This window comes from Amblyraja radiata, chromosome 15 (genome assembly GCF_010909765.2).
Source record: "Amblyraja radiata isolate CabotCenter1 chromosome 15, sAmbRad1.1.pri, whole genome shotgun sequence".
NCBI lineage: Eukaryota > Metazoa > Chordata > Chondrichthyes > Rajiformes > Rajidae > Amblyraja > Amblyraja radiata.
The window spans coordinates 16,297,986-16,321,426 of record NC_045970.1 but is presented as its reverse complement, the minus strand read 5'-3'; the positions used below and the strand labels follow the sequence as shown (position 1 = coordinate 16,321,426).

The window sequence follows — 23,441 nt, the reverse complement described above, 5'->3', positions numbered from 1 at the left end:
TCTAATTTATTTTCGATTAGTTTTAAGTTAAGTTGATGTGTTTCCATCAAAATGCCGAGCCCGTTTCATATCATATCAGTTGTTTGCTTAATGATATTTTCTCCCCTCCCCTTCCCCCACCTTTGGTGTTCCAATTCTGCGCTCCACCTATGTTTCTGAATTTTCACACAAATCACTGCTAAAAGCAGTGCAAGGACAGGGGCACAGGGTGAACACAAGGCACTTCTACCTCAGCGTGACAACCCCCTAATTGTGATGGCAGCATCTTGACTGGTACAATACAACTGAGACCTGTAGGACATGTTAGCCAGTCAATCAGCTTGATGCATGGTTAAGTACTGCTAAAGTAATTGCACCCACATTCACAGGGTTGTTTAAATATAGTTTCATTAAAACATGCAGCAAAAGAAAAACACATGCAGGAAGTTTCTTTTAACACCAACAGTCCATTGTTTCTGCTGTCACACTACAAAAGGACAAAATGGGCTGGTCTGATTTGGCTTAAAATTTCCATCTGACAGAAAACCTGACTGCAATAATAAAAACAGGAAGACATTCATTTACTCCATACCAGCTGCTGGTTTAAGCTCTTAAATGAGTTCCAGTTTCATTTCAATAATGATCATCTTCCTGTAACTTCCCAATCATGCATTTGTCATAATGTAGTCATCTTCTTGCTACAAACAGACCCTTATAATGAGGCAGTTTTTCACATTAGCAGCATAACTACATAATAAGAACATCTGCAGCTCTTTCCTTACAGACACGGTAGACCCTGCAATTAAAACTCGACTGTCACCAAAAGTACTAAACTTGACGCAGGGGCCCACTCACTTCTTGCCTCGACATTAAGCTTCAACCTTTGTGAAAGAACAGGTTGTAATGTGTAAAAATTAAATAAAGTAAAATTAAATTGCTCAGTACAGATATATTCCTCTAGAGGGTGGTAGTGATTTCAGTGACAAACTGCTATTTGCTGACAAGTGGTTTACACATTAACCACCTGAATCCAAGGGGAAAAATGCCAATAGCAATTATATCACCTTGAGGTTATTAAATGTCCTACTGATGAATAACTAGGTGAACTTGACCAGGTGATAAAGACTGCTGTGAACTGATGATTGTGCAGCTGAAGGATACGTCTAAGTCCTGCTGTTTTTACCATAGCGCTTGGCTTTCAGAGGAATGTTCAAAAAGGTTAGTTCTTTTAAAGCCAGGCCAATAAAACAAAACCGATATTTATTTCCCCACTGGATATTTTACCACAGTATCAGAAGTGCATTTTTGTTAAATCATTCAGGCTAAAAACATTGCACAAAGTCCACAAATGCCTGGTTTTCTTTGGGCTCAGAAATAGTGCTAAGTTCTCCACTTTATCATCAACCGAACTGTCTCCAGCAACTCCATTTCATGTATGAGAAATTCAGATGCTCGGAAATTAAAATTTCAAAGATCTCCTGCGCCAAAAATCAATGGTTGGAGATCAATGCTCATAGAAATTTCATGAACTTTGAACCGATATGGGCATGATGATGAGGAGAGGGCTGGAATTTCAGGGCACTGATTGTTCCACATACAGATGAAACACAGCCTGTGGGGCTGGAGGGAGGTATAAATTTAAGATCAGGTTGAGCCACATGTTTTTTTTTTGTTGCAACAAACTGCTAATGTTTTGTGTTAGTATGGGGTTCTTAAGCTGTGGATGGGGATAAAAAAAACTCATCTGGAGTCATCTACTGTATAGACTACTTCTGAAAACACCTAACACTTTGCACATTAACAGAGAGAAGAAATGAAATTGGTTCCCTCTGCAGCTGATCGCAGGTGCAAATTAATATTGTAAAATGAAGATCAATACATGGACAGGGCAAAATCAATAGCAGCTAAATTATTGCTGCATTTTCCTCCTCATTCAAGATGAGTTGTGTTTTCCTCTCAAAGTCAATACTTTGCAGCTTTTCTCATTAATTTCTCAATAAATTTGGCAATGAATTTCAATCACAGAACTTGGCAGGGTGAGCCAAGCATTGTGAAATGCATAGGTAGCACAAAGCCACGGTGGGGTTGAATGCATCATTCATCTGGAGGCAGCCTTGCTTGTTGGAGCAGTGCTAATATTCTTTCCCTTACTAGAGACTGCATGTTCAGATATTTGTTAAAAAAACATCAAAAAGAGGGAGAAAGGATTCTTGTGTGCTCTTTCCTTCTAACAGTCTTGCGATGGTTTCCCTCATCAGGACTCCAAGAGGTTTCAAACACTAACCAGCAGTTGTATTGCGGCACTGCCTGATTTGCCATAAATTGCAAAGGGAAAAAGTACATGCTCAATTGCAGCCACTTGTTCCAATTACAGACACTGAATTCACAGGTCACTTAATAATTACATTCGATCAGATAATGGCAAGGAATTTTCCTCAAAGTGCACACACTGACAGTGGGAAAACTGCCATGTTAGCTTATAATTGGAAGACGGGAACTACCTTTTCTATAACCCTGACATTGTCCCCAGGCATTCATATAGGCAGTCTAACTGGGCCTATCACAGAGGGATTGTCTTCCCACTCGAGAGTACCTGACAGTAAATAATAGTACTGATATGTGACACTAGCCACAGAGAGGGGACATCTCATTGTCTTCTGTATAAAAAATGCCCCTGCTGACAACTATTGGATTGCATTCAAACAATTCTGTTTACATACCTTGAAGAATGCCTTTGATTTTACCTTTTATAGTTGTACTAAAACTACAGCTACCAAACCCAGCCCTGGGGTTAAAGAATACTATGAGGAATTGCTGTATCAGTTGGTCTGGGATTAGAGAGTACAATATGTCTTTAGTTAAAGGGACAGATGTAAGGATTCTGGCATTTGGATAAGTTTATGGCTTCTTGCAGTCGGGTGCTTGAAGGCCACGTAACCGTTTATTCTCATTTCTTAAGACAGGTTGCACAATGGTAATTTTCATCAGTTGGAAATTGAAGCCTTCATGCTAAAGTGATTTTTTTTCTCTCTCTCTCTCGAAGTAAGGATTTTAAGTTCTTTTTTAAAAAAAAATTGTTATCAACTCTCAATCGCCTCCCCCGTGACTGAGGAAGAAGGAAATACTCCAGACACTTATTTCCTCCCCGTTATCGAAATTGAGTAAACTAATCTTACAAAGAATCTTATCACGTTAATTAGTTTACTTTAGGTAGAATATTTTATTAAAAATGCAAAGTTAAATAAAGAGAAAATGTGCGTTAAACTAAGACTTGAGGACTTTTAGAAGGTCTTACAAATAATATATAATGTGGTCTCAACTCCTGCGATAATTTATATTCTAGTTTACAATAAGACCCTTATATCTTTTATTACAAGGTATTGACATTTTAATCTAAGAAATCTTTTGTAGTGGAATTGCCTTTGAAATCATAAACAGCTACTCGACTCTTAATTTTTTTTAGTTTAAGTAGGCAAAAACAAATCATCCAATTCAAAATGTAAAAACATCAGCATTTATTGAGTGAAGCCAGAATGACCCTTTTGTCCTTTTTGATGATGAATTGCTGTCTTCTCACCGCTACATTTTGTCAGTTTTGGTGCAGCTGAGTCGATACCTTCACCTTGACGAGAAAACTTTGTGATTTATCAGTTCCTCTGCCGCCCAACACTACCACAACGTGGTTGTGAAGGGCCAATCACGACACAGAGAACAAGGTTTGGTCACAGTTGCCTGGGAAAAAAATAAAGCACCCTGTGATGATAGACAAATGCGTCTTGTTAGCAGCAGCCAAAAAGCGCTTGACTTGTACTAATAACAAAAAGGCCATGTTGGTCACCATGGGTCTAAAGACGAAGCACCCTGTCACTGCCCGGGTTTGGAAATTAGCAAATAATGTTCCTTTTCCTTGATAAATGGGTGACAGTTCCCCCTCACCAATCATTTTTTAACATTTTGATGCATGTCTACCATCTCACCAGAGGAAGGGAAAAGTTTACTAGGTCTCAATTTTCAGATGATGAATGAAACAGCTCTAAGCGTGCGAGTTGTGTATGAAGGATAGTTCATTTAATGCAATTCTAGTAAATATGTGTCACTGATTAGGACAAATAGTCAACTTGTGTAATAGCACACAGATAGTGTGCCCTTTTAATGTGTTCTATTCAAACAAAAGCAACAGCCATACAATGCAGAGGTGTGGCCTCAAAACCCCTTGTCCTCAAATGTCATCATTAACAATCACCCTATTGGGGGTGTTTTGTCTTCCCATCTTACCTGTCAATAGGGATATTTTTAGACAAAAAAAAACAACCACGATATGTTTCCAAAAAATCCAATAAACAGGTTTTAAAGTATCAGCTGCGAGAGCCTTTTAAAATTGCCTGATCAGCTTTAAGGGACTTATTAGAGAGAAATTTATTGGCAGGAAGACGAGCATATCTGTCCTTCTTTGATTTTTTGCAGGGCTTGCTGACAGCTGGTACCCACAACAGGCCTGATCAATGGATAACCAATACAGGTATCAGACGTGGAAGAAACTGTTTTACAGTGACAAAAGATGTGACAAGACAAGGAAGGTGAAAGAAACAATGCCTCTACATGAATGTTACCTCTGAGAGTAAGCCGAGAGCAGAGTTTCCGAGGTATAAAATGTGACTCTTTACGGAGCACCACTTCAATGCACAGTCTGCTGTGTGTTTAGTTTTTGTAAATTCAATAATTATCCAGTGATTTGATTTGTTAACAAAAATTACTGTGACAGCAGGTGTATACTGACTGCCGGAAAAAAATAGACATTTTATATAGCTCTGCCATTCCACTGCTAAGTATCTATCGTAGCAATGCAAATTTTGCTTCAGCTTGGAATAGTATACTCACTCAATTCTACTTGTCATTTTTCAGAAAAAAATTCAAAATATGTTTTCAACTTTGCATCTGTTACTGAGAGGAGCCTTTAACCAAACAATATTTGAATAAACACTTAGGAAATACTTGAGATATGTCGCACAGAAAATAAACGTGGTGTGGGGCCTTCAGGGCTGGAAGATTCTGGAAACTTGCCATGAAAATTAGGGTAAATGATGATCGGGTAAAAACTTGTGACTAAATTGTAGCTGAGCAATTTAGTGACCAGAAGTAGGATTTTGTGACTATGCCAAGTCCCATTCATGTAGAGTTCAAGCCAATTATTTGCATATAAGCTGTATCAGAGAAAACAAAGTGTGAAAGATCACTGGAGAGTTATGATTTTATAAACCTGAAATTGAATGCAAGCCTTGGTGCTGAAATGATCATTTATATCCCAGACCAGTATATTATTAAAAGACTTGGGACTGATTCCAATATATTCAGCATTCAAACTTTTCCGTATCTCCTCAGAACATGTTTACGATAGGCTGCCAGTATTTGTGTTTAGTTACTAGCTTCAGTCTGCTGCAAACGACACGTTGACTCCTAGTAATTTGCGATAATTTCGATAATTGAGCAAAATAAGTTTCCAAAATGAGGGTGGGTCAACAAAACTTGTGGGTAGAAGAGGTCAGTGGTAACATCTAACAGAACTTTATTTATGGCATGCAGGAGATCTGGGCTTCAAGCAAAACAAACATTAATTTGCTCGAGTTCCTTTTGTTAAAAGACAACATTTAAGTGAAACGCTGGCTTTTCGTTCAAAGCCAAACGTTTTGCTGATCACGCCTCAACTTAAAATGTAATCTTGCAAGATAGATTTTACTAAAACTTTGTTTCAATTACTAGTGTGACAATTATAATTAGTAGCAATAAATTAATGGTGACCAGTGCTCCAAATTGTTTAATTAAAAAAAGACAGGTATGCAGCACAACCTGTAGTGAGAGTACCTAATATTTTAATAAAATTCACCATGATTTGGGGGAAAAATATGACTTTGTACAAAAGTTTGCTTATGCTCTGTTGTATCAGATTACTTCACTGCTTCTGATTTAATCCCAGGGGAGTGTCATGTTCATGTTGACAAAAAAAAAGCTGGATTCAATCAGAAACAGCACGGCACTATCTGTACGAAAAGAGGTGTCCAATAGTTAAGAAGTTATTTATGAATAAATAATCAATTATTGCTCAGACGTATGAATTAAAAATTAAACTCCTTTTATAAGTTTGACCAATTAAATGTAGCAAAATGTATAGTTAATTTAATTTTGAACATAAGGCAATTGTTATTGTATTTTACAGTCTATATGGTAATCTACTATTAAATGGCAATTACACAAAGTGTGATTGTTAATTCTGGCACTAAGTGCCAGTTGCTTGAAATTGTTAGTTCTCTCTCATTTTTGACCTTCCTACAAGGGGGGTGAGCTGTTCAGGGAATAAGAAGGACTTGTGCAAAAGAACCGGACATGTCATTTGTGACTCATACTTTTAATTCACCGTGCTAATCAACTGAACTGCTACTGCCTCCCATGGTAATTGTATCTTTATAATGACTGCAAGGAGCAGGGGGAAGAAAAAACTGCATAGATATAAGTGCGATATGTTTGTTCTGTCCCTGATGAGAATCAGCACAATCCTCTTAGTATGTGTGACTAATGGTGTCCTCCACAAGCTATTCTCTGAGATTTGGCACTTTAATAGGGCTGTAGATAAGCTGCTAATGTCTTTAAGTTATACTTTCCAAAGCTGCATGCCCTACACTATTGCTCTTGCTTCATTATCCTGCAGCCTCGTTGCCCTATGTCCCTCCTCATGCTGAGAAGGTTAAATGCTAGAGTGGCTAGTCAGACTGCAAGCTTGGTGGGACTCTGATAGAAAACAGCTGCCCTGGAGAATCACTCCCTCCTCTGCTTAAGTTCAAATCATTTTCATATTGTGAAATACAGTGGGACTTGGCTCAGCTTTCAATGGTGCAAGCAATTTTCAATGATTATCTCATTGTCCCCATCAATTTAGGAGCACTTCAAATCAGACAGAAGGTTCCAGGTCAGACAAGCTACGACCTCACCTCCCCATTCTCCCTGCTGGTGTATAAGTTCCCATTTCCTTCTTTCTCCCTTTCAAATCTTTCATCGTTGCTCACTCATTAAATCTTTGCAGGACTTCCAAGGCTTTTGATTCCAACTCACCAGTGTAGACAAATCGTCCAGGAGCACCTTTGCAGAACTGCTTTGATTTGTAAGACAGGGTGACTTCTACCACTCCAGGAATGTGTCGAGGTGGGGTTTGAACTCTGATGGCGTGGGGCGTTATCAGCTAGAAGAATCATACAATAAACAGACTTAAGGCTAAGATGATAGAGATAGAAATGATGTTTGCCAGTTGAGCCGTAATGATGAAAATTAACCCAAATTGGGCACACATCTGAAAATGCGCCCGTCCCTCTCACATGCAGTTCAGAGATCTGTAGCTTGACAACGTCTCTTGTAAATGATCCTTGGTTTTAGCTTGCAGGAAAAGCCACCAGGCATCATTCACATGAAAATTGTCTCCATATGCCTCCCTAAGTTCTCTCAGTAATTTCTAGTGCTAATTATTCAATTGTGTTGAATGATCTGGTACAAAACTTTATCCACCAGGTGGCGTGGTAGACATCAGTTGCATTTAACACAATTTGTCGGATAAATTGCCCAATATAAATACATCTTGGAAAACTTGCTGAAAAAGTCTTATCTTAGCTTTCTTGCATAGGTCGCAACATGCCGTAGGCTTTATGATCCAAAAGCAGGGTGCTCACCTCACTCCAGACCAGCATAGTGCCGAATACTACTTGCAAACCATCAAAGAAGTTATCTCCGATGATGATGACTGTGGCTCCACCAGTTGTCCAACCTTCACTCGGGCTGATCGCTTTTATACACGGGGTAGCTGTGTGCACAAAAGGAAAATAAAAGCTTGAAAACGATCGCCTTGGTCGCAGGATCCCATCCGCAATGACAAATCTTGCAAAGCAAAGTCACAAAGTGAATGATTGCTCTCCGCAGTTTAGCACCAAAAAAAGCAGAGTCATATCTCAGCATGTTCATGTAGCAAAAGCAGACCATTAACTGTTTTACACTGCAAAGGCCAAGCAGCAGTTTGCTTGCACACAAGAAAAATAGCTTGATGTAGCAAATTATATGTCAGGGCAAATATGGCTATTACAAATGATTAAGCATTGCATGCATGTGGCATGTCAATTTATCTGCTTTGCTTTACAGATCTAAGCAGAGTCAATCAAAAGGTTGTTGAGGGAGATGGAAGAGCAAATGCTCTGAATTTCGATTCCTCATAAGCAGCTAATTGGGTTGGGTTTTTCATCCGCGAACTTTGCCTTTGGTTCAAAACTTCATTTTCCCCTGTCATTCTGTAATTACTACTTTTCACTTTTCATCACAAAAAATCAAAAGCGCTATATTAATACTTCTGTCAAAGGTACACATTTTACATCTAATATTGTTTGTCGACATGAATCCATGAGCCATTTACTTGACCTCTCTTTGTCTCTAGAGTCCTCACATTTGCATGAGTTATTACAAGTGGTGCAGACTTAGCACAGGAGGCAGCAGCTAGCACCAGTCAATCCCAGCTCACAGCAACCACTGAACTGCAGCAATGCTCAGGCTGAAGGCTGCACAGCCTCTGAGTGAATCGCTTTGTTCTTTACTTTGATCAGGCCTTCTTTACATGGTGTTGACAGACCTTTTTCATCGGCTTTGATGGTCTTTTGTACGCCGACTTTCATGCTAAGGAGTAAATACTGAGACGTACACTTTCCCTATGACAAGCAAATCTTGCTGCTGCAATTTTTACCTGTAGGGGTTGGCTTGTAAGTGTCACATGTGAATTGTCCTCAAATTAACCTAAATACCATTCAAACATTTTTAAAGCAACTGCTTTCACAGTTGGTTAAGTCGTGATTTTTCCCAATAAAGAAAGCACGGTGGCTCTTGTTGATTCTGGTGTGATTACTAAATGTTAACATTAAATAATTCAGTTGTCAGCTACTTGGTATCCTCCGCTGTTGATACATCAGGCATTATTATGTTCCACTCTCACATTATTTAATAGCTCAAAGGGCATTTTTATTTATTCACAAATATAAAATATAATTAATGAAATGTTATGGGACTCTGTGGATACTCATTACAACAATTTGTATTTTAAATCAAATTTTGTTTTATGAATTGTCCACCTGGTTGCTGCTAATCAGTTCAAGCAGCAACTAACATGCAGCCTTTGTTAATAGCTAGTAGCTATTGTTGTGTAGTATATTTAAGACATGCCACCTTTCTTTATTTGCTTTTATGTTGGACTGGTGGAGGTTATATTTGCTTATTCCATGTGCATCTCCCTCTGCAACAGAGGGTCTGAGCACACACTAAGAACCTGCCCTTAACTATTGCTGTTGACTTCATGCTAATAAGTTCATACAAATTTTCATTTCTAAGGCTTCCAAGTGACATTTGCTTTTCTTAATTGCACAGAGATCGTTTGAAAAGGATCAGCTCTCTAAAGACTGACAAGCCTTCTCAAAGGGAGTGACCTTCATCAGCGCAGCCAATTATGGCAAATAATTCACACACAAAAATTACAGTAAACAAATTTACTTTGGAGGTGAGAGAAGAAAAGAATATAGGATTTGCTGCGTGCACAAGAGGCTGCTGTCTGGCAGCTGTGGCCTGACAAGCTCGCACATCACCGAGGAATTTGCAATGCTTCTCAGCAGAGAACATGGGTCTAACTCCGCCTGTGCCTTGAGCCATCTTCCTTCTGCCTGTATTTGCATACATTTCAATGCACATACAGAGAAGGAACATGTGTTCAATGGGAACCATGGCAAAATGAATTACACAGACAGTGTTAGAGATCTAATGATATACATGCACAATGCACTCAAGCAGATGATAGAAATTGGAAAGAGCAGATGAAGACAGCAGCAGAAGAACAGCAAATCTGTGCTTTTCCTTCCTTCTGTTCATTGGGTAAAGTTGAGGCATTCATTGAAACTATACTTCACGTTTTACAGTGCGTGTTAGGTTAAAAGCTGCGCCTCAGCACGAGCCAAAACCACACATGGCTTAATGCATATCTCTGGTTTTGTGCAAATGAGCTTTTCATTATAACTGCTACATTTAATTATATACTTTCTATTGATGCACGTTGATCCTCTTATTTTTTTTTTTAATTTTCAATACTACATGTACAATTTTATTTAAAATGCTATAAAAGTTACCACCGTGTGACCACTGATAGATTTATTCCTCCAAGTCAAAGCTACAAATTATTTGTAATGGCTGGAATTAAGATGATCTTCAGAAACACTCATTTTAGTACAAAGTGTTCTTTACATGTTTTTCTCTGCCAGGACATTACTTTAATAAACAAGTCTCAGAATGTTTTCCTTCCATTTTATCGTTTGCGGTTCTCCACTTTTTAGTTGTCCTGAACTATCCACTTCACAGTAAAGAAAGTGCAGGTGGGAGAACTATTCCAAAATCACTCCTGTTTAGAGTAGGAAAAGCCCAAGTTCACATACCTGTCCTTCGCTAAACCCACCAAAAGAGGTCCCAGAGTCAGATTAGCTCACTCTCCAAAGTTACTGCTTGAGCCGTCATGATGGAGATTTCGTATCCATTCACTCTATAACACATTGGACTTTCACTTTCTTTAAAAGTAACCAAAGTCCACACCAAAATGATATTGACACACGCCACAGTGAAATGGATCAGAACTTTTCTTAATGTGCCTCAATCTAAAAAATTTGTAACTTTCCAATTACTTTCAACGTCCTTGGTGAACACAGTAATGATGCCAATGGGTGCACCGTATCCACAAGTGTGTTAAGTTCCTGACAAGCCCAATAATGCTGGAAACAGCCATTCCATGTGATTGTGCAAATCACGATGAAGGAGAAGAGTTGTCGGAGGCTTCTGCAAATCGATCCCTTCAAATATGAACATTAAAAAAAAAAATCCTACAAGTATTTGCTAACCAAATCTATAGTTGGTGCTATTCAAATTCATCTTTTGCTTTCTTTGAACTTTTTAAACTATTGTATTAAACTAAAATTCACTGCCACAGCTGCCACAGCACATTGATTAATTTGTGCCAACATAACAACACGTTTTGACAGTAAAACTAACGAACAATGTAAATTGCAATGAAGGTAAACATTTTTTTTTAAAGTAAATGACTCCCAGCGTTTAATACTTTCTAATTTCCTATTGATTTGCTAGTTCACCCATGCAACTTTTCTTATCATAAGTTATTTCTCTGGAGAATTATAATAGCATTTGTCACCTTTCTTTGAATTTACAATAATAAAGCATTCAAACAAGCCTAATCTTGCCTTGCGAAGATTTCTTTGTTCTGCGTACTAAAATGTCTTGTAATTGTGCTTGGGATGTCCAGATGGCTGGTTGATACTCCAGCTGATAGGATTATACCTTTTACCTCTCCTAGGGCCATCTGTTCCCTTTAACTCAGTAAAACCCTGCAGCCTGCATTGAGTTGTCTTTATTGCATAAACCTAACAGCATTACAGGCACTTGGCATGCAAATCACTACAGTGCTGCAGGCCTCATATTGGTAGTGGGTGGGGGTGCTGGGGTGGGGGTAGTTGGGAATTGAAAAACTGAACACTGAAGGGAGGTGGAGTCATCTACAAAATCGGCGACAAGAAAAGAGTAAAATGTGATTCTGCTTGAAGGTGCATCCGTTGTGTTGCTCCCCACCCCTCCACCTCTGCCACCACCCCACCCAGCTGTCTTCGGCAACCGTAGATGTGGGCTCGGGAGAAGTCAATGGCAGGCTTCTGTAGCTGCAGCAAGAGCACCAGCGGCAACAGCAGGGGGAATTAGTTCTCTTGGAAACAGCCTGTGAGTGTGTGTATATACTGCTGGTGAATATTAGATGATTGGATAATGAGGTGTTAGCGAAGAGAAGCTGAACTCAAGACACGTATCTGCAGTTTTCACAGAGCACTTCCTGTTTTTAAAAAAGTGTTGCTAATTCAAAGCATATAGTCTTGTCTCCTCCAAGCAGAAAATATTCCCCCATGTGTTGGTAATGGAATTATGTTTATTAACTGAATATCCTGCTTGACATGGGCAATTCATGCAATTTTTTTAATTTTGCAAACCGCCTAGGGTTTGGTATGGGACGAATTTTAGCAATTCCCTCATTTGGTAGTTTATTGGCACAAAAGCTGGCAGGATAGAGTTAAATTATAATGGCAGGAACTATGCTTATTATTAGGCAGTTAAATTTGTACAAAGGGTTGTGTGACTGGAATTAACAAGCAATAGTGATGAAATATTTTTAAATTTGCACTGTACCACTATCGTAGGAAAAAGTAGTACTTGATTTGATTCAATTCTCCAAGATTCAATTGTGCATTTCTTACTTTTTACAATAGTTTAGCGTTTTACTTTGGTTACTGTTGATAGTTTTGTCAGATGACCTAGGATCTGAGCAGTAAACATAGTGGCTATAACCCATAAAATAACTAGTTCCATCTCTGGAGAAGAGTAGAACTGGGTATAGGATTCATCTTTTTTTTTTAATTGAGAAGTTCTCATTAATATTCGGTTGCTGGGCAAAACCCACACCTACATCAGTGGATACAAACCAGATAAACAATACGTCATCAGATATAATTGCCTAGAAATTCATCTCTCGTCAGTAGTGCTACTGCCCAACACAGTACACAATGGTGACAGTACATTGTATCCTGCCCCTGCAGATTTCAGATACAAAGTGCAAGCAGATGTGATGTGCTTGGCACAACCAACAGATGAATCTTGAGGCAAATAACTTAATGCATTTGTTTGTTAGAGTTAACTTTGAAAAACTATTTATGATAGATGTAGGGATTTACTTTAGGTTTGATTAAATCATGGTGGCAAGCAACTTGCATTACATTTATTTGAATGAATTAATAAATATATTTATCTGATCAAAAAAATTTCAACTTTCTTCTCTGCTTTGCCTTGCAAAATCTGATCTTCATAGGCACTGCAGTAAGGTAAAGATAGGGTTCCCACTGTGCTTGGCATAGTTCTGATGCTACATCAAGTAACCATTCTTCCCATATGATCTCGGGCAGGGAATATTATCCCGTGTTTTTTTGGGTTTTTTAAAACATTTCAGCATTACACGAGCCCCAAATGATGCACTCACAGCAGACATGACATGAAAGGACACAAAAAGACTAATTTTTTTAACTTTCTCTACCCCAGCTATGTTTAAACCGGGTACGGGTGTCGGAGGTTATGGGGAGAAGGCAGGAGATTGGGGTTAGAAGGGAGAGATGGATCAGCCATGCTTGAATGGCGGAGTAGACTTGATGGGCTGAATGGCCTAATTCTACTCCTACCATTTGTGATCTTATGATCTAAACCCAGCAACAGTGTCCTCACCGCTGTTCTGCTTGAGATCAACTTATTCTATATAACTCAACATAGCTTCAGAATCTCATGGACTCAGAACAAAGTATTTGATTTTGTACATCACGCATTGCTATCAAGTGAAACCACGTCACCAGCTCCTTGTCTTTATTTTGCTGTTGTAGTTGCGAGAAATGATTTTATTAATGTTGAATGCTGCAGCTCAGCCTCAAATGAACACAGCATTTGGTTATGTTCCAGAAAACATGACTCATTTTTTTATTATCATGCTTAAAACATTGAGATATTTGTCTGCTGTTTTTGGATGCATTTTCCTCCCCCTCTCCACCCCCTAAAAACCCACAACATTTATCAAGTTAGTTCGATAAGTACATTTTTCTCCAATCGAACATGAACTTCCTGTTGCACTGCGGTTCCCAGCAAATGTGCTGTGACTGGACTGGGCAGTGATTCAGTTTTAGTTCAGCATTCCAGATTTCAGCAATTCTTTGGATTCAAGGGACCTTGCCCTCGCACTCCACCTTCGCTTCATCAAGGATCTGGGCACTCTCTGTCAGTCACATATAATCGGTCAGAAGAAAACAAATGTTTTGTGCTGTTGCTTTTTTACTTGCGCGCCAAACACAGATTTTTGTCCGTAGCAGTAGGGCCCAGCAACAGGAAACTGAGCTCACAGTAAATTCTTTACACATTTGATCATTTTTAAAAACTTTTTACCATAATTGTAAGTTAGAGATCAAACCTGCCAGTGGAGTTCTGTGTTGCTGGCCAGAGTGAGGCAGATGCCAGAGAAGAATAAAAACAATGGCGAAAACTGACAGCAAAATAAAAGTGATCTCTTCCAAAGAAACTGATGATGATGTGGTTTCATTGGAAAGGTATGCGACAAATGTGAAAAAATAAATGAAATTTAGGGAACAGGAAAACCAAGCAGATTGGGAGAAAAAACTAAATGGCAGCGTTGAACCAACTAGTCCAGGGATATTTTTAAGAAAGAACTGCAGATGCTGGAACAATCGAAGGTAGACAAAAATGCTGGAGAAACTCAGCGGGTGAGGCAGCATCTATGGAGCAAAGGAATGGGTGACGTTTCGGGTCGAGACCATTCTTCAGACTGATGATGGGATGGGGTTGGGCGGGAAGAAGAAAGGAAGAGACAGAGACAGTGGGCTGTGGGAGAGCTGGGAAGGGGAGGGGAAAGAGGGAGAAAGCAAGGACTACCTGAAATTGGAGGTCAATGTTCATACCACTGGGGTATAAACTACCCAAGCAAAATATGAGGTGCTGCTCCTCCAATGTACAGTGGGACTCACTCTGCCCATGGAGGAGGCCCAGGACAGAAAGGTCAGATTCGGAATGGGAGGGGGGAGTTGAAGTGCCAGGGATATTGGTTGACCAACTGTATGGAAAATGCATTGGAAGGAAACGTAACTTGAAGGCTGTATCACCGAAAGAATAGGAATGTAAAATTTAATGGAAAGAAAAAGCTTCCTCAAATCATAAGACAATGCAAAATGTGTGTGCCTACCATATTCCAGATAGGAAGTGGCCGTACCTTCTGAAGGATCAAGACGGCGAGCCCGCCTTCCATGCTTAGAGTTGTTGTGTACAAACATGTTGTCTGAGACAGCCAGCACGTGGCCATCAACATTAACTGTTGTTGATATAACAACCTGGGAATAAAGAACACACCAGTTAGGGGATAGTTAGGGGATTGTGCAAAAAGTCTGCAAAAGTGCTGACACCTTAATGAGCTGAAAATAAATACTAGGGGCCTTATTTTACCGTTAAATGAAACTGTCTTTGCAGAGAGCATGGAGTGGTGCCAGAATAAAGATGCTCCTTTCAAGAACAGTTTATGTAGTCACTATAAATACCTGTCATTCATGCAGGCTCTGTAAAAGCTTTCTCTTATAATTGTGTCTCTTAAAAACCCGCCACACTAATTACAATTTAATCTGCCTATTATGTTAACAAATGAATGCAATTCATGAGAATATTCTACTCACCATTATCAGGTCCTAAAACACCCCTCAAGCTACTCATTTAAATAGTTGCTGTTTTCATTGATCTATTGATATATTGATTAACTAGTTTATCTAATTAGAATTACCTCACTTGAGAATGGGTTCACATGAAAGGAGGCAAGGATTCTGAAATTACCACAAACTCTTTAATAAATCAGGAGGCTTTCCTGCTTTCTCTTGGTAAATTATCCCAGGTCAATTTTCCACTTGCATTTAATCACTAATAATGAACTTTTTTGCATCTGAAAAGAAAGGGCTGAATATGAATGGTGAGAGTGTTTTCAATCAGTGTAAAATAAGCCTCCCTCAAGTTCATTTTGATGGTGATTGGTCTTGGTATGTCAATGGAATTTCCTTTTTTGAGTGAAAGAGTTTCATTCTGCACCCAGGTTCAGGGACTGGCCATTGGATGCATGATGGATAGAGACTTCTCTGGCATCCAGCTGCTTCATAGCAAGGGAGAGCATACAAAATGCATGACCCTGCTTTAATGCTAGAATTGCTTCTGCAAGGTTTATTTTGAAAGTCCCATCGCTCGGTTTAAAGTTTCCAATGAAATGCAAAGCACTGGTCTCGTGAAATGAATTTTTGTTTTTGCATATACAATCTGCTTAATTATGCATTGAATTGACGTTGACTTGCAAAGGTTTTTTTTTAAATGATTATCGTAACATATCATTTTAATCCTACACATTAAGATGTGCCCCTAAAATGTGAAAGTGCCACATGTTGTTCAAGTAAGAACATCGAGTTCTAACCACCTAAATGAGATGAACTCCAAATGTTTCAATCACGTCTCTCAAGCAATAAAGCCTGTACATTGTGTTAGGGTCAAACTTCCGAACCTGGGATTGGCATGGAGTAAGCACAGGAATGTCCTGACTGGAGTGTAAATAATGATTGCATTATTGGAAGGAGCAGTTGGTGACAGGAGTTATGTAAATCAATATGCACAAACATTTTTTATATAGTTGTGATTCTTGGAAGCTTTTTAAAAACTTTTCACGGATTTAGTTTAGGCGTAAAATACCACTTCTCCTGATCTCGCCAGTACACCAATGTGGCGGCCCTTGCCCGTTTCACCTGAATAGCCACAAAATGCTGGAGTAACTTGGCGGGAGAGGCAGCATCTCTGGAGGGAAGGAATGGGTGATGTTTCGGGTCGAGACCCTTCTTCACCCGAAATGTCACCCATTCCTTCTCTCCAGAGATGCCTATCCCGCCAAGTTACTCCAGCATTTTGTGACTACCTTCGGTGTAAACCAGCATCTGCAATTCATTCATACACTACTTAGTGTTTGTTGCCTCTTCAGATAATAAAACAACCATATAGTAATGAATTTGGCATCATGAATATAATGTCGATATGATGTGCCAAATATGCGATCATTTAAAACACATAGCAAAACAAAGTAATCAAAATGTATTTTTCCTACATTATATTGTAATGTAGAATAAGATTTGGTTTCTGATAGCAATTATTTAAAAAAAAGACTGAAATACAAGACATGAATAAAAAACCAGAGGACCAACCCCAACCATGTTTGATATGTCACCTTATATTGGCCATTTACTGAAGAATAATTTGCAATTCAGCATAAAGCACAGAAGAAGACTTTCCTTCACACTCCTGCAGTGCACCTCAAGAAAGGTGCTGAGGCAGCAAAATCAGCAAAATGAATTGCCTGGAATTTGACACCACGTTAAGTCCAGTTAAACCTTCTGAGAGGCAGGGAGATTAGCCGAAGAGACCCAAGAAAGTCCTTCTAGTGACTAGTGCTTCTACTGTCGACCACAAGATCACTGGTGACGGATGCTTCTTTTAGTCATCAGTGAGACAAAGAGGACATGTCCACTCATTCTAGGTTTGACCTTCTGCTCCACATCAATGGATCAATATCACCAATGCCACATAACCGAGATGCATGAAAAATGGAAACACTACTGTATTTTTGCAGCGTGAATTTTTTTCCCCCCATTATAAAATTCTTCTGTTCAGTCTTTGGTGAATATATTTGGTGATTCTTGAAGGTGGGAGTCTTCCATTCGTCGTTAACTATAGTTATGTTTCTTAACACCATAATCACAGAACAGAATTCACAGCTTACTATCAGTTATAAAGGAAGCATGCTAGACTTCTAACCATGCAGCTTCATCTTTCTACTCTGGAAACAATTTTCACTTTCTGTTAACCATGCTGCCTTTTTAGATCTTACATCGGTGCAGAATTAAGATAAATGAAAACAAAAATGTGATTAAAAATGATAATGTGCTTATTCAATCCACATTTTCTCTAAATAGTTGCTTTTTCCTGTAAGAAATGTAGAAATTGCATTAGGTACAAAGCAACTGTTTTCATATTTTGTAACTATTTTGTAGCTCTTTGAGCAAACAATACAAAGACCCCACCTAATAATTTAAATAGTTAAATGAACAAGTGAGTTTTATGTATGGGAGAAAAACTGCTGCATTAATATTCATTGGGAAATATTAACTAACTGAAGACCATGACAAGAGTACCCACTCACAAAATTAGTTTTGGCAAAGAGCGATCATTTGAGTTTAAATTAAGACAAGGCAAAATCCAAATTCTGGTATAAAAAAAAAAATATGTTTTCTATTTTGAGGCTTTCTTGCCATTTAAGTGCATAATCTATTGTACACTAATCTTCAGCATTCTTCTATGTTGGTCGAAGGACTAGCTGTTATAAATCTACCTTGAAGACTAAAGGTACGTCCATTTATTAAGTAGAGAATCTATATTAATGGCATTATTAGTTGGACAAATGAATTTAGAACTGATTTAATCAAGAGCAAATAATTTGAATTGAATTTATTATTTTGTTTTTATTGAAAGCTTGTCATGAAGGAGTGTGTTTTAAATTAAACAGGCTTTTAGTAATCGCTGGCAGGATTGATTAAATATCCCTGCATTATTTTAAAACTAACTAATCATTTCTAAACTATTTTTTTTACACCGTGTCCAAATGGTACAGCATGCAGGAACGTACTCTGTTAGAGAATCATAGAATGTGGGTTTGCGTCTGTGATTCTCCATACAGACTTCCTGTTCTCTGCGGGACCGTTTGGGAGGTACTAGGTGGAGGTAAGGAAAATCGGCAGGTGTGTTAACCCGAGCCACTCTCCTTGTACCTTCTCATAGCTGAATACACACGGTCATTGCCAGAGCCCTGCGAGCAGGTTACTTGTCCAGCCTTTCAGTCAGGAAATAGTGCATGGCATGGGGCGGTCTAAAATTAAATACATAAATATGCGGGTTTAAAAAAAAATGTAGACTGACAATTTAACACTAAGTACCAGATATTTTAGTCCCCGACTGCCTCCCGTAGCTGAAAAATAAGCTCCCAAAAGATAAGAAGCCGTTAAAATTGCATTTATGTTGCTTTTATTTACCTGGAATCTACGCATATCTCTCGGATTTCCTGCATTCTTCAAGCAGTTCTGATTGCACTTGAGGAAAAACTTTAAGAAGAATCTAAAATTAAATACAGAACAAATATTAAAAATCCATGAGACGAATGGCTACTTTTACTGACGGGTGAATAAATAAGATCATCATAAAGAACAGAAATCTAACATTAGTATGCAAGGCTCATGTAATTTGCTGCCTTTGTAATATACCTTTTATTATTCATTAATATATTGTTCACAGATTCCCTTCCACGCACATCTGCCATCAACATAAGTCACTTGATATTCCACCCACCAATTTTTACTAACAACCACTCTGCAATTAAACCAGGCAAAGTCAATACCCAGGTAAATTACACACACCTGCGGCCATGCTTCATTTTAACTACATCAGAATAGGACCTAACAAGGTGAGAGCATACAGCAAAGTTATGGGCCTGTCAAGCAATTAGGTTTCACTTCGGGGACATACACACAGGGCAATTACGCTGCACATTACAACCTGGCTAATCTTCTGAACAAATGTCATCTGTGAGGGACTGGATGAAGACAGTTCATCAGCAAATGTTCCTTTTCACCTGCCATATTCTACATCTAACAATGCAACTGAGTCTTTTATTTAATTTCAAGTATTGTTTGTCTCTCGAAGAATTTTCGGAAAAAAATATATATTGTTCGCCTTTGAAGTTTCGGCAAACTGTGCACGCAACACAGTGATTCACTCTCAAGGTGTGAGAATGAACCACCATGTGGTGTACACAGTGCATTGTTAATCGACTGATAAATACATGAGTCAAGCCTTCTGTACAGGTACATTGACAACTATTATACCATGGCATTGCTATATTTAAAGTGATCATGGCTTTTCCACAGTCGGACACTGAACATTCTTGTATCGTTTCATAAAGACCATAAATTGAACACAATATTCCTATTTAAGGGAATCCTGTACAAAAACTACACAGATATTCCTCAGTTTCGACTTACTTTAACAATGTCAATATTAACTTGTGGAAACTGAAAATGTTCTCTGAGTTATAGCCTGTGTAGCGTCTGCACAGGCTTTAACATGCCTGTAACTTTTTTGATCTAAAACAGTCAGGCATGAATGCTTGGGCATAAGGTGCTGGTCTCTTAGGAGGTATTGGCTGTGCAAGACATCAGGAAGTCAAAAGGTATGACTAGTCACTTGCTCTTTTACCCTTGGAACAGGAAATTCATAGGTGATATCTGACAGCCTGTGTGAATTAATGTTTCCAGTCATCGCCACGTAAAGGATGTCTGTGATTGTGATGAAAGCAACAAAAAAATCTTTTTGTGTGGCAGAAAATCTTTGACTTCAGCACCAATAAACTCCTTTATTACTGCCAAACACAGATTTGCTGATTACAGTGAGGTGATAAAAATCCCATGTTGTCATTAGTGCATTATGCCTAATTGTGTACAGTATGTTTAAGGTTCCATCGGTTAGCCCATTATCAAAATGACCATTATGTACATAATTCTCTGACCCTGTGTTTATTTCCCTAAAGAGTCATAATCTTTCACAGTAGGTTTTAGAGTAAATCAAGCTTGAAATATAGGCTTTATTTACTTCTGCTACTCCCTGGCCTGTCGGTAGCTCTAGTTCAGACTGATCGGCTATCCCTGCAAAAACAATGCGGGACTGGAAATGGGCACAATATGCAATCTTTGACTTTCTTGTTTGTTTGTTTTTATTGCCTAATAACTTATTTGACAAACTCCATTCCAACGTTCAATGCTTTCAACCGGTCCTTCCAACACACCAATGTTCCTGAGTACTATTCATTTAGGATTAACATAATATTAATTAATATCAAAGTTACAATTTGGACTATTAACAACAAGAATGGGAAATGTTTTACAATTTTTAATTGCAGATAGAAATGACAATCAAGTGTGAAATTTAAGTATTTAACTGGTAGAAGTGAGTTTTTTTATTGAATTTAATAAATGCTGAACACAAAAAGCTGGAGTAACTGAGCGAGTCAGACTGCATCTCTGGAGAAAAGGAATAGGTGACATTTCGGGTTGAGACCCTTCTTCAGACCCTTCGCAGAGATGCTGTCTGACCCACTGAGATGCCACAGCTTTTTGTGTCTATCTTTGGTTTAAACCAGCATCTGCAGTTCCTTCCTATACAATAAATGCTGGGTAAGTCCACCATATGTATTAAAAATATCATCTACAGATATTGAACCTACAAAGACTAGCTTCTATACCTCCATAGGCCACTGTTTACACAAATACTACTCCATGATTCCTTGATGTTCTAAATGGCTTATGACTTGTGTATGAACCATGTTAATGATATAAATAACATTAATTCAAATAGCTAAAGGTTTGGTCTTTCCATGTCATTTTCACAGCCACTTCAATTGATGCATGTTTGAACTATGAATTGGTTCATTTATTTTTACTTTTATGAAGTTGATTAGCAAGAGCTCTTTCCTTATCTGATGAAAATCATTTTAATTGTAGTGTTAGACTCAAGTGTAATATCCATTACATTATGTGCTGTTTAAATTCTACATGGGTATTGTGTAAATTGCTCCTTTGTGAGTGTGGAAGCAATTATTACTAAACAGCACTCTTAAATGGCTACAGAACTTTGTGGTGTTGTTCAGACTATCAGAAACAAAGCAGCCTGTTTAATTGTAATTTAATGGAATATCAACGAGTCTATGGCATTAGTCGCTGGCAAACGAGAGCAGGAGAGAAAAATTAACTGCAATTATGTTTGATTAAAGCTATCCTTCTCAATAATCAGCTATCCTGACAGGCCATGAGGCTCTGGTGGGTTTCAGGATGGCAAAAGGTGTTGAGCAATATTAGGGCCAATAAAGGAGATATTAGCATAGCTAATTACAGCAGCACAAAACCTGTAAAAGGGACCTCTGTGTATTGTAATGTGTGAAATAATTGGCTGAGTCCGTTATCAATTACATGAAGAATGAATTTGGTTTGTCACTGAAAAGCTGATGAGATGCATTTCATTTGACACTGCCCCTCTCCCCAATGTTTTGATGTAACTAAGGACTTATCAGCTTTTATCAAAAGCTGCAACTTTCCAGTGGGCAAATCGCTGATAAAATTATCTTGCCAGCGAGTGTTAGGTAATTAATACAACTCATCCTCGCTGCCTTGCTTGCTACTGCTGCTTTTTGCCTATCTAAAGCCACTAATCATGTAATAATGATTTCTTTCCCTCTGGTCAAAGGAGAAATAGATTAGCTCTTTAGAAATACAGCTGGCTTGATGTATAAACTATTTGTGCTTCATAGCACCAGTAATTGAGGGGAAAAAAGTCAAAAGTTTTCAACATTTAGATTTATCTCTTTCTTACTCTGCATGTCTCAGGCATAGGCAGATGAAAAAAAGACATTCTCGAGTCCTGGTCATACGAACACCTATTAGATAAAGAATTAGTTCAAAAATGTGACATTTCCAGTAATTGGAATTTTGCAACAGCTGTGTAAAGATGCAATAAAATCTGCGACCTAGTAGTACTGGCAGTGGAGAGTTTACTTTCTCAGTAGGCGGTAAAGGGAGATATTCAAGGAGACAATGCAAGGAAGACACACAAAATGCAGCCATTCATCAGATGACTATGAGGATAAAACGGAGCATCGCTGAGGGGACTCTTTCATGACAAATGGTGTCAAAGTGGCCAATATAAACAAATTCAACAAGACCCTGTGACCAAATGTGTAAGAAAGAACCGCAGATGCTGGTTTATACCAAAGATAGACACAAAATGCTGTAGAAACTCCGCGGGACAGGCATCATCTCTGGAGAGAAGGAATAGGTGACGTCAAGGTCTTCCTCTGAAGAAGGGTCTTGTCTCGAAACATCACCCATTCCTTCTCTCCAGAGATGCTGCCTGGCCCGCTGAGTTACTCCAGCATTTTGTGTCCACACTGGGACCAAATGGTCCACCGTAAGATCCCATGAGCTGATAATGTGACTAACTACGTGAACAGTTTTGATGGTGAAGAGCGAAGGTTTGCCGGGGATCTGCTCAACTAACGCTATGGGATTTTATTCATCCAACTGGGCTGGCCAGTGAGGAATTAGTTTACCATTTAATCTGAAATATGACACCTGTGCTAGTACACCACTTGAATTTCATTCCAGATTATGAGCCCAGTTTCGTAGTGGAATTCGGAAAATGCAGAAAGGTGAATCGAAACTAGCATTAGGATGTACTTAAAAATGATTTACACTTGGCAGAGACTTCCACGTAGAATATAAAACTGAAAGCCGATACAGATACAGGAAGGAAAAAAAATTACTGTGTGTGGACTTCTTTCTTTGAGGATTCCATTATACAAAGAATTCAGAATATTTTAAAATATATTTATTAATATATGCTACATATTTTGTGTAGACAAAAATGCTGGATAAACTCAGTGGGTGCAGCAACATCTATGGAGCGAAGGAAATAGGCAATGTTTTGGGCTGAAACCCTTCTTCAGACTGATGCAGGGTGGGGGGGGGGGGGGAGGTGGGAAGAAGAGGAAAGAGGAGGAGCCAGAGGGCTGAGGGAGAGCTGAGAAGAGGAGGAGACAGCAAGGGCTACCGGAAATTGGAGAAGTCAATGTTCAAACCACTGGGGTG

At 38.7% G+C, this 23,441-nt stretch overlaps 1 protein-coding gene across 14 annotated transcripts in view; it reads right to left on the bottom strand.

Annotated features, from left to right (window-relative positions):
* The window catches only part of ebf3 (EBF transcription factor 3), a 131,057-nt gene that overhangs the window by 21,534 nt on the left and 86,082 nt on the right, over positions 1-23,441 (bottom strand). For 11 of the 14 annotated variants that reach the window (XM_033033669.1, XM_033033670.1, XM_033033675.1 and 8 more), the window contains 4 exons: positions 18,783-18,864; positions 14,870-15,014; positions 7,689-7,819; positions 7,081-7,207 (listed from right to left, as the gene is read on the bottom strand). In XM_033033669.1, the coding sequence (XP_032889560.1) occupies positions 7,081-7,207; positions 7,689-7,819; positions 14,870-15,014; positions 18,783-18,864 (485 nt within the window). The remainder of the gene's footprint in view (positions 1-7,080; positions 7,208-7,688; positions 7,820-14,869; positions 15,015-18,782; positions 18,865-23,441) is intronic. The other 3 variants (XM_033033674.1, XM_033033680.1, XM_033033677.1) reach the window with 1 other exon arrangement.